Raw genomic sequence first — 11,590 nt, 5'->3', positions numbered from 1 at the left:
CATTCTGAGTCAAGGCAAATAAATGTTTGAATACATATATTTAGAACTTTATAAACAAAGTGCCCAACCATAGCTTAGAGTGTCACAGAAAATAAGATTTACTTACCCCAGGACACTCATCTACATGTTTGTAGAAAGCCAAACCAGTACTGAAACGAGAATCAGCAGAGGTAATGGTATATATAAGAGTATATCGTCGATCTGAAAAGGGAGGTAAGAGATGAATCTCTACGACCGATAACAGAGAACCTATGAAATAGACCCCGTAGAAGGAGATCACTGCATTCAAATAGGCAATACTCTCCTCACATCCCTCTGACATTCACTGCACGCTGAGAGGAAAACCGGGCTCCAACTTGCTGCGGAGCGCATATCAACGTAGAATCTAGCACAAACTTACTTCACCACCTCCATCGGAGGCAAAGTTTGTAAAAACTGAATTGTGGGTGTGGTGAGGGGTGTATTTATAGGCATTTTAAGGTTTAGGAAACTTTGCCCCTCCTGGTAGGAATGTATATCCCATACGTCACTAGCTCATGGACTCTTGCTAATTACATGAAAGAAAAACTCTTAACCATCTCCGTGGAGATGTTGCCTGTGCAACGGCAAAGAGAATGACTAGGGTGGGCGGAGCCTAGGAGGGATCATGTGACCAGCTTTGCTGGGACTCTTTGCCATTTCCTGTTGGGGAAGAGAATATCCCACAAGTAAGGATGACGCCGTGGACCGGACACACCAATGTTGGAGAAAGACCTTTTACGTTTATTAGAAAGTGGAAATGCAGACAAAGCCTTCATAATAGATTCAGAAACAAATTCTTTAAAATTTACAGGTATATCGTGCACATTAGAAGTTGAAGGAACTGCAACTGGCAATGTACTATTACTGATAGAAACACTATCTGCATGTAAAAGTTTATCATGACAACTATTACAAATGACATTCGGTGGAATAATTTCTACAATTTTACAACAAATGCACTTAGCTTTTGTAGAACCCATGTCAGGCAGCAATGTTCCAGCAGAAACTTCAGAGACAGGATCGGATTGGGACATCTTGCTCAATGTAAAAGAAAAAACAACATATAAAGCAAAATTATCTATTTCCTTAAATGACAGTTTCAGGAATGGGAAAAAATGCAAAAGCATAGGCCTCTTGATAGAGAAGAAAGCAGGAGGCAAACATGAATGGGGTATTGAAATAATGAAAAAAATTTGTCGCCAAGTATGACGCACAACGTAACGTAAACTTTTTTGGCGCCAAAAATGACCGAAATGACACACTTGCGTCACTAATGACGCCGCCGTGAAAAAGGTCTCGGGGTCACGTATGACGCTAGAAATGACGAAGTTGCGCCATAAACTTATTTTTTCGCGCCAAAAATGACGCAATAAAGTCTAGCATTTGACGCACCCGCTGGCCTAACACCTGCAATTGCAAAAAGTAGTCAAAATGAAAAAAAGACTAAACCCCAGGTAAGAAATAAATTTCTTAAAGTGTTTACATTCCCAAATATGAAACTGACAGTCTGCAGAAAGAAATACATGAACCTGACTCATGGCAAATATAAGTACAATACATATATTTAGAACTTTATATAATTGCATAAAGTGCCAAACCATAGCTGAGAGTGTCTTAGTAATAAAAACATACTTACCAAAAGACACCCATCCACATATAGCAGATAGCCAAACCAGTACTAAAACAGTTATTAGTAGAGGTAATGGTATATATAAGAGTATATCGTCGATCTGAAAAGGGAGGTAGGAGATGAATCTCTACGACCGATAACAGAGAACCTATGAAATAGACCCCCGTTAGGGAAATCATCGTATTCAATAGGTGATACTCCCTTCACGTCCCTCTGACATTCGCTGTACTCTGAGAGGAATCGGGCTTCAACAATGCTGAGAAGCGCATATCAACGTAGAAATCTTAGCACAAACTTACTTCACCACCTCCATAGGAGGCAAAGTTTGTAAAACTGAATTGTGGGTGTGGTGAGGGGTGTATTTATAGGCATTTTGAGGTTTGGGAAACTTTGCCCCTCCTGGTAGGATTGTATATCCCATATGTCACTAGCTCATGGACTCTTGCCAATTACATGAAAGAAATTATTTATGCACTCTGACAATATATATATATATATAGTTTGCTGTCATTAACTTAGTTTGCCCTGCCTCATACCACTGCTTGTGCAATGTCACCCCCTGCTTGTGCAATATCACCCCCTGCTTGTGCAATGTCACTCCCCTTCTCGTGTGCAGCCAATCGCATGCGAGCGTGGACTGTTAGTCATCCTTATTAGGATGATTTAAATCCACCACACTTTAGTTGGTGGAGAGGTTAAGTAGCAGCAGTCTTCAGACCGCTGCTACTTAACTAGAATTTCAGGCTCACTTTGGCAAGCCTGAAACACTGGGGCTCCGAAGCTGCTCTTGCAGCTTACTAACTAGAGCCCATTCTCTTACGTGTGAACTTCCTTGTCAAGCTCATCAGATTCATTCAGGCTAACATGTTTGTACACTGAGGTACTTTATATATTAAGTACTTAAAAAAAGTTCTTGTTTTTTTATTTGCAGCTTAAAAGGTCACTCTTTTCCTTATCCTTTTAACATTCAGGTATCCAAGTTTAATCAAGGACAGCCTCTTATTTGCAAACATGAACTAAAGTAATATTACATCTATTAATAGAATCTATATGTAATACTTGTTACAATGTCTGATTTTATCCAATCATAAAGCAAAGGATGCTCTGGAGAGTATGGATCAAGGGGGCAGGACCACATCCACCAATGTGTTTCATTGGTGCCAAGCTTTTAATGCAGTAATTTATAGGAGGCTCCTACCATCTAAATCACCTGTTTATGTTGGCATAAATTGATGCACAAGTACTCATTCCAAGACTATTTAATTGATTGGATAATCAAGTTTCTGAAACAGAAAGTACTTTCAGTAATTAGACAGTAAATAAAAAAAATTGTTTTGCAGATGATGTATATCTACAATTAAGGATAATACCAAATCTATCCAAGATTTTATTTTCATTACCATATGCAGGCATCAATAACAAGCCCTAGTCAATAATGAAAAAAATATTAGGGGATCAAGTAAAGTGCATTTAATATATTTGTTACTTAAAGGGACCCTAAAATCAAAATTTAAACCTTCAAGATTTAGATAGCGCACAAAATTTTAATCAACTTTTTTATATGCACACTTTCAGAGACACTCCTACTGAGCATGTGCAAGAATTCACAGTATATACGTATATGCATTTTGTGATTGACATGATACGATGGGAAGGAAAATTTTACTTGCCTTGAAATGTGAAAAAGTCTACCACTCATTTGAAATTCAGTGCTTTTGCATCATCTTTTTATTATGCATTTGTTGATTATGCAATTCTACTTTATTTAACGACCCTTTAAGGACATTATCTTTCTGCTCTTTTTGTTCTACTCTTGTCTAAATATACATCGTCATTGCCCATTATATGTAATGCCCCCTTTTTAAACACTAAGGAAAAACAAAACAACTTACAAGATCTCAGCCGTGATCTGTGATCCCAAATTATTAAGGAGTTCTGGTGTCAGAGGGTTCACTGTTAGCTCATCCAGGACACAGTTAACCTAGAAAAGATCAGGGAAATGAAGGACAGTGAGCAGACTTGCTTCAAGACCATAGCAATATTTTTAACTACAAATGGAGTCCATTAAATCCCATTAATTTGCACTCTCACCAGACGTAGAGGCAATGGGACTGTGACGTTATGAAGATATGTCAGAGCCTCTACAATGCCATCTTTTAGGAATCGATGCAGAAATTTACAGTCAACACCAGTCAGCAACAGGCCCAGAGATCTGAAAGAGATGAAGTCGGGATTCTAAATATGTGACTGGTGTTATGGTGAGAGGGATAATACAAAAAAAAATGGGGAAATGTATCTAGAACTTTAGGGAGAGTGGAAACAAATTTATGGTACTGGGGACATTAAAGAAAACAGCAAACTTTAAGAAAAACAGTGTATGATTTCCTAAGTAGGTTGTAAGTAGCCTGATGAGAGGAAAGCATGATAGGCTAAACGACAGGACCAGACTGGATATAAAAAGCAGCCCTGGAAAAATTGAAGACCAGCCTTATTCTCCATTGAGTCAGTAGAATGCACACACACCATTTTTCTCAAAGAAGATTATTAGGATACTCCTTCCCCCAAAAAAAAGTTTTTCCAAAATTCAACTATATTATATATAGTTTGTATAATTTTTTTTTTAAAAAGCCAGATTGTTGTTATATAGGCACCCGGCAGCCCAATTACATCCATTAATCCTTTTATCTTAGTCAAAAATATTATCTAAACTGTAATCTGGAGAAGACACTCAAAATAATGTGCCACTTTGTCTCACAGTGTGACTTGACTAGACACAAGAAACCATTCAAAGGAGGGCAACTCAAGTGATACACGGCCCAGGAAATAAAACTTACAAGGAACTACTTTGTGACCTTAATACATAGAGCTAAAGGAGAAAACAAGTGAGGTAATAAAGAAGCACCATCCCCTTTAATTGTATCTGGCCAGCCGGAGATGGAAGCCCACTAGGGAATCTCCTGGTATCCTGGTAGACCAATCCGGCTTGCTAATCGATAGGCAGCAGAGAGATGGGATAAAGGCAGCGAACACTGATATTTGTCTTAAAAGGAGATTAAACTCAAAATTAAAGTCACCATCAAATAATTAATTAACCTTTTAAGGCTGTTATGCTGTTCTATTCCATCATAATTACACTGGGCTTTAGAGCCGTTATGACGGAATAGAACGTCATAGCCAACGGCTGTCCTGAAGCCTACTGCACTTCCTGGATTTGATCACGGTCTGGAGGGCGTTTCTAGGGTTATAGCGACGCCCCCCAGACCCGATCCAATAATTAAAATCTTGCGATTGTGATTTCAACAGTTGTTCCGATGTAGACACTTTAACCCTGGCAGGAAAGGGTTAAGCAAAGAAGAAAACAACTGAATGCACATATATTTTTGCTGGACTGCTCCCTTCAAATGTGATTGTGAGTAAATCTAATACACACCTGAGCCCCTGTTGAGTCAGAGTCCTCTTTGGAGCTTCACGGAAAATAAACTGTGCCTAAAACATAGGGAATTATTGAGTCACGGAGAGTACCAGGGAATATGCTTACAAAACATACAGCATGTGTAATGAAGAATTGCAAGCTGGGCAGTGATATATTAGAGTAGCCATATGTATAAACAAACATTAATAACATTTAAACTTCTTACCTTACTTGCAATGTTAATTTGTTATTTGTCATCAAAAATCTGTTTATGCCGGTAAATTGAGTTCTTTGTGAACTTATGTACCTGATTATTTGTTAAATATTATATTCAATGCAGCTGATTTTAACAAGACAACTCCGTGCTTCTCCAAAATCACTTTTAAGTAAATCTAATTTAGGACAGGGCTTGACAAATAAGGTGGCAACACTAACCATATGACAAGCCGTTATGCCTTTTGCAATGAGCTTGACAAATTGCAGGAGAAAGCCAAAAGACTTAAGGCTGTGACACACTGCAAGCAGAGCGACGCACAGCGTGTAGATGCAGCTGTGCGCGCTCAGTGTGTCTTGCCTTTTCATCTCTGAGCACTCTGCTGCGTCAGGTCGCGTAGCTAAGTGCTCAGAGATGAAATATTTGAACTTCAGAAGCGATGCGACGCGGAGCAAAGCTGCTGCTTTGCCTCGCGCCGCATCGCTTGCAGTGTGTCACAGCCTTTAGAACTTTACCCCTTTGTCTGGATCCTAAAAAAATGTAGTATGCTCCTAAACTGTCTGACTGACTCATAAATCTGTAAAATGTGCCCTGCTTTAGATACCATCAATCAAAATAAAAGTTAGATTTTTCAACCAATTAGGAGCTTACTTGAGAAATTAACCAATAAGGATCTTAAAAAACTAAATATAGCAACTTTTTTCTTACAGTATCAGCTGATCTTTATAGATAGGATTACTTCAATCAACCTCTAGGACTTTTCTAATTTTTATTTAGAGGAGCAGAACAAGATGAAGATTGAGGATGTGGGCTTCAATTACGATTAAAAATATATCAGGATTGGTTGTTAGGGGGCATACTTTAGGGTGCCTTTGTACTGAGTAGTTGAAGAAGGGATGCATCTTATATTTTTTTTTCTTACCAGAGGTAGTGTTGTGTACTAGGAGGATCCTAAAGATGTGACATTCATGTAGGGGACCCCTTTGGGGTCCAAAGGGAACTTTGTACTGAAGGTCATGATGTAGGATGCTTTGAGTATTTGCAGTAAATCTGTCATGCAGGCATCCCATTGGTGCTAGAGGGTCCTTGGTTTGATTAGTTTAGATGTTGTGAGGTAATTTGGGGGATGGGTCATAACGGGTGATGATGTACCCTTGAGAAAGAACATTAGGGGTACTTTGGTTCCATAATCGGGGAATTATGGGTGCTTGTGTTGCTTAATACAGGTGGTGGTAGGCCCTTATGGATGTGCTCCTACACCGGACGTTAGCACATTTCTCAAAAAGATGATGGCATCCAGGGATGTCATCAATAGTGTCATGGGTGCAGTAATGGTAGGAAGGAGTTAATAGGGGGGATAGTCACAATTATGATTTTATTATAATTTAGAGGAAAATCTGGATATCAATAGCAGGACTTCCCTGCCATTCCAGGATCACTCTAAATCCAGCTAATTTGTGCTAATCTCTAAGTCTTAGTGATTATACACAGGGCAAAAAAATATATATATTTTTTTTTTAAAAAAAAACTCAATTTTAAAGTTTGAGAATGCTTAGTCCTAATGTGATCTGAACAACATGCTCCATATATAATCTCACATAAATTTACAGAGACACTGTCACTCTAAATATGGGAAATATAAACAAAGGTCTGAGGGTGCAGAGCAATTATACATTTATATTATGTTCTCCTTATATCCTTTTCTTCTATCTACGCGCACCACTCCATCTCCAACCATACCTTTTTGCCAAGTTTGCTCTTTGTCCTGATGGAGAAATTGCCTTGTTTTACCTAGGTCATAGTTGTTTGATAAAAGGTTTTCATGATTTATGAGGTAGGAACATTTTCTCATGAATCTACTGCAGTGAAAGAAATATAATGATGAACACATTTGTATATCATATACATAAATATAGATATTAATTTCAGTTTTGTATATCAAATATATATATATATATATACATATATATACTGCAAAACTGAAATGAATGTGTTCATCATTATATTTCTTTCACTGCAGTAGATTAATGAGATATATAGGTATATTATGGCTAACTAATTTTCTTGGTTAAACCTCTACTAAATAGCAAATAACATTGGTAGAATACATGAGGAATATAATGTCTCCAATGTTTATATAATAAGTATAGCATTTTACTACAGCATTATAACTGTGCACCAGAGACATGACCCAAGATGAGATCGTGGCCGGACTGTTATCCGACGGATATTTGTTTGACTGACATTTGTGTGACAGATAATATTCCGACAGACAAATGGCCGTCGGATAACAGTCTGGCCACGAGATGGATAGATAGATAAGGATAGATACAGATCAAAAGATAGACAGATAGATAGATAGACAGACAGATAGTTAAAAGCACGTCGTTGGGAGATGGGAACCATGGTTAGGTTCCCAGAGGCGGTTGCGGCGACCAAGGCTCTAATTAGAACAGAGTACTCTAGAGCGTATCTGCCCTTAGCCGACGTTGGAACACAGTCTTTCGGACATATGTCTGACGGACAAATGTACTTTGGCATTCTGTCTTTCTGCATTTTGTCCGAGCACCAGGTGAGATATGCCAAGATGCATCAGTCCTACTTAAGACCCTATACAGGGCGTTATGTAATACATATACAAGAACATACCTGCTGTAGGTTCCATCTTGATCCAGCAGCTTTGCTAAAGTCAGAGAGTATTTCATCACTCCTCCTATGGAGAAGGATCAATGGTAGTGACTGCAAAAGGGAACCCAGGTTCTGAAGTCTGTGTGTGACATTCTCTGAAACCTGTACACAGTGTTGAAAGTATGTTACATATAAGCATACAACTATAGAGACAAAGCTTGAGATGATAAACATTCTTGTCTATTGTGTTTCATGTTCCTATACCTGAAGCATTTTTTGCATTTAATTACTTAGTGCCCTAAGGTACAAACATTACACTTATGTGAACTGTGCTCAAATTATAGTTTTTCAGCTACCATAGACGTGAATGGGAGCTCAAAAAAGTTTCACAGTTGTAGTTTGGCAGACACAAAAACTAAAAAAATCCGTCAGCTTTGGGATCTGCCAAATTGTGTAATTTTTTTTCTGCAGGAAGTTTCAACAATTATGTTATAGGCCGAAAAAATTATTGTATGTGTCATAAATACTGTTCACATTGGTACACCCACATAAATATTATTGATATTTAAGGATATTGTTTATTATCGTGAATTGTATTTTTTATTCTTGGACTATTCTTTATAGGAAAAAAATAGACCAGTCTTCCATGATGGATAAGAAATAGGGGCCAAATTATGGTGCCTAATACATCTGTTTCCGCGTAAGCCAACCCGATCAGATACGATCGGGTTGCTTGACACCCCCTTCTAGTAGCTGATTGGCCGTGAATCTGCAGGGGCGGCATTGCACAAGCAGCTCACCAGTACTGCTTGTGCAATGCTAAATGCCGACAGCATATGCTGTCGGCATTCAGCGATGTCTGTCGGACATGACTCGCTGAGCGGATCATGTTGGAAAGACATATGATAAATCGGCCCCATAGTGTCATCTATTATTATTTTATTTTTTCCCCCACATTTGTACATAAATGTATAATGGCCCTAGAGACCTGATGATCGAAAACTCACTGGGATAGAAATTGTGTTAAATCTTTGTGGGGGGTTTTGACCATTATATTGCAATGTATCTCTCCTCCACATCCAGAACTCTACATAGCTAGAACAGCTCTTTAGCTAAACATGCCGTTCTAACAGGCTTTGAGGGACCTTGCAGTACTGAAGAGACTTCTTAGATAATCTTGTCAGAGCAGAGAGCTTTAGATCATCAGACCCAAAATATAAACTGATGAAATAATGGCCTTGATGATGTCACTTTAAGTTTAGAATTTCCTAGTTTTTAAAAGTTTTGAGAAGTTTTTTGCCTTTGCGTTAATATACATACATACGTAATTGTTCAACTGGATAACAAACTTCTCTGTCATCCAAAGCAACATGATCTCAGTTAATGCAGAACTTAAACATAATTTACACCTATCCTGAGTGCTCATACAGATTTTTATATATTTACCCATATAGCCTGGACTACAGCCAATTTCTGTGATGGACTGAGTAACTCTGCATAAGAGTCCAGTACAGGTAGCAGTTCTGAGAGCTGTTGGGTTGATAACTGTTGGAGAAGAGATGGACTGAATCCCACTATCAATGAGCCCACATATGGAAGAACTGTTTCTGGTACCTGCAAAAGAAACAAGTCTGTTATAAATGTATATATGCAGCCACAAGTGATATGACAACACCAGAAAGTAAATAGTTGAATATGCGGACCATGTACATGAATGAGACAAATATTTAAACCTACAGTTTCATTCATCAGAAGTTTTTGCACCAGTTCCCGAGCCTGAAAAAAAGAATATGAATTAAAACATACTACCAGTAAATACAACATATATGCACAAACTTGCAGATTATATGCAAACAAAAGAGTACATTTGACTATCACTCAACACCTCAGACCACATGCCGACTAAGGTTCTGTTCAGTTACTGAATATGTGTTCACTGGACCGTTAGCCTTAAAAAGCAGCGTTAAGGGGTCCTAACGCTGCTTTTTAACGCCTGCTGGTATTACGAGTCTGACAGGTACAGGTGTATCGCTCACTTTTCTTCCGCGACTCGAGGCTACCGCAAATCCCGTTACGTCAATTGCGTATTCTATCTTTTTAATGGGATTTGCCTAACGCCGGTATTACGAGTCTTGGAAGAAGTGAGTGGTACAGCCTCTACCTCCAAGACTCCTACCGCATTTAAAAGTCAGTAGTTAAGAGTTTTATGGGCTAATGCTGGAACATAAAGCTCTTAACTAAAGTGCTACAAAGTACACTAACACCCATAAACTACCCATTAACCCCTAAACCAAGGCCCCACCACATCCAAACACTATAATACATTTTTTTAACCCCTAATCTGCCGACCGGACATCGCCGCCACTTTAATAAATGTATTAACCCCTAAACCGCCGCACTCCCGCCTCACAAACACTAGTTAAATTTTATTAACCCCTAATCTGCCGTCCCTAACATTGCCGACACCTATCTACATTTATTAACCCCTAATCTGCAGATTCCAACGTCGCCGCTACTATAATAAATTTAATAACCCCTAAACCTAAATCTAACCCTAAGTCTAACCCCCCCTAACTTAAATATAATTTAAATTAAACGAAAGAAATTTACTACAATTAAATAAATTATTCCTATTTAAAACTAAATACTTACCGATAAAATAAACCCTAATATAGCTACAATATAACTAATAGTTACATGATAGCTATTTTAGGATTTATTTTTATTTTACAGGCAACTTTGTATTTATTTTAACTAGGTACAATAGTTATTAAATAGTTATTAACTATTTAATAACTACCTAGCTAAAATAAATACAAAATTAACTGTAAAATAAATCCTAACCTAAGTAACAATTACACCTAACACTACTCTATAAATAAATTAACTAAATTAAATAAAACTAATTACAATTAAATTAAATAAACTAAATTACAAAGGAAAAAACCCACTAAATTACAGAAAATAAAAAAAGAATTACAAGAATTTTAAACTAATTACACCTACTCTAATCCCCCTAATAAAATAAAAAAGCCCCCCAAAATAATAAAATTCCCTAACCTATATTAAATTACAAATAGAACTTAAAAGGGCCTTTTGCGGGGCATTGCCCCAAAGTAATCAGCTCTTTTACCTGTAAAAAAAAATACAATACCCCCCCAACATTACAACCCACCACCCACACACCCCTTTAAAACCCACCCAATCCCCCCTTAAAAAAACCTAACACTAACCTCCTGAAGATCACCCTACCTTGAGCCGTCTTCACCCAGCCGGGCGCAAGTGGTCCTCCATACGGCAGAAGTCTTCATCCGATCGGGGAAGAAGAGGTCCTCCAGACAGCAGAAGGCTTCATCCAGGCTGCATCTTCTATCCTCATCCTTCCGGCGCGGAGCGGGTCCATCTTCCATCCAGCCGACGCGGAGCATCCTCTTCAATCGAAGTCCTAAAGAAGAAGGAAGGTTCCTTTAAATGATGTCATCCAAGATGGCGTCCCTCAAATTCTGATTGGCTGATAGGATTCTATCAGCCAATCGGAATTAAGGTAGGGAAAATCCGATTGGCTGATCCAATCAGCCAATAGGATTGACCTCGCATTCTATTGGCTGATTGGATCAGCCAATCGGATTGAACTTCAATCCGATTGGCTGATAGCATCAGCCAATCAGATTTTTCCTACCTTAAT

At 38.3% G+C, this 11,590-nt stretch overlaps 1 protein-coding gene and 1 long non-coding RNA gene across 2 annotated transcripts in view; both read right to left on the bottom strand.

Moving 5' to 3' along the window:
* Positions 1 to 3,754: 3,754 nt before the first annotated feature.
* On the bottom strand, positions 3,755 to 9,466 carry LOC128662365 (uncharacterized). Its single transcript, XR_008402766.1, has 4 exons — positions 9,352 to 9,466; positions 7,927 to 8,067; positions 5,082 to 5,137; positions 3,755 to 3,863 (listed from the first exon to the last, which is right to left on the bottom strand). It is a non-coding gene; the product is annotated as an uncharacterized LOC128662365 (long non-coding RNA).
* A 180-nt stretch (positions 9,467 to 9,646) lies between these two features.
* LOC128664767 (uncharacterized) overlaps positions 9,647 to 11,590 on the bottom strand; it is a 38,952-nt gene continuing 37,008 nt past the window's right edge. Inside the window, exon 6 of the mRNA XM_053719574.1 lies at positions 9,647 to 9,681. Coding sequence (XP_053575549.1) covers positions 9,647 to 9,681 — 35 coding nt within the window. The remainder of the gene's footprint in view (positions 9,682 to 11,590) is intronic.

Source organism: Bombina bombina, chromosome 6 (assembly GCF_027579735.1).
Source record: "Bombina bombina isolate aBomBom1 chromosome 6, aBomBom1.pri, whole genome shotgun sequence".
Lineage (NCBI taxonomy): Eukaryota > Metazoa > Chordata > Amphibia > Anura > Bombinatoridae > Bombina > Bombina bombina.
This window is presented reverse-complemented; position numbering and strand designations above follow the sequence as displayed.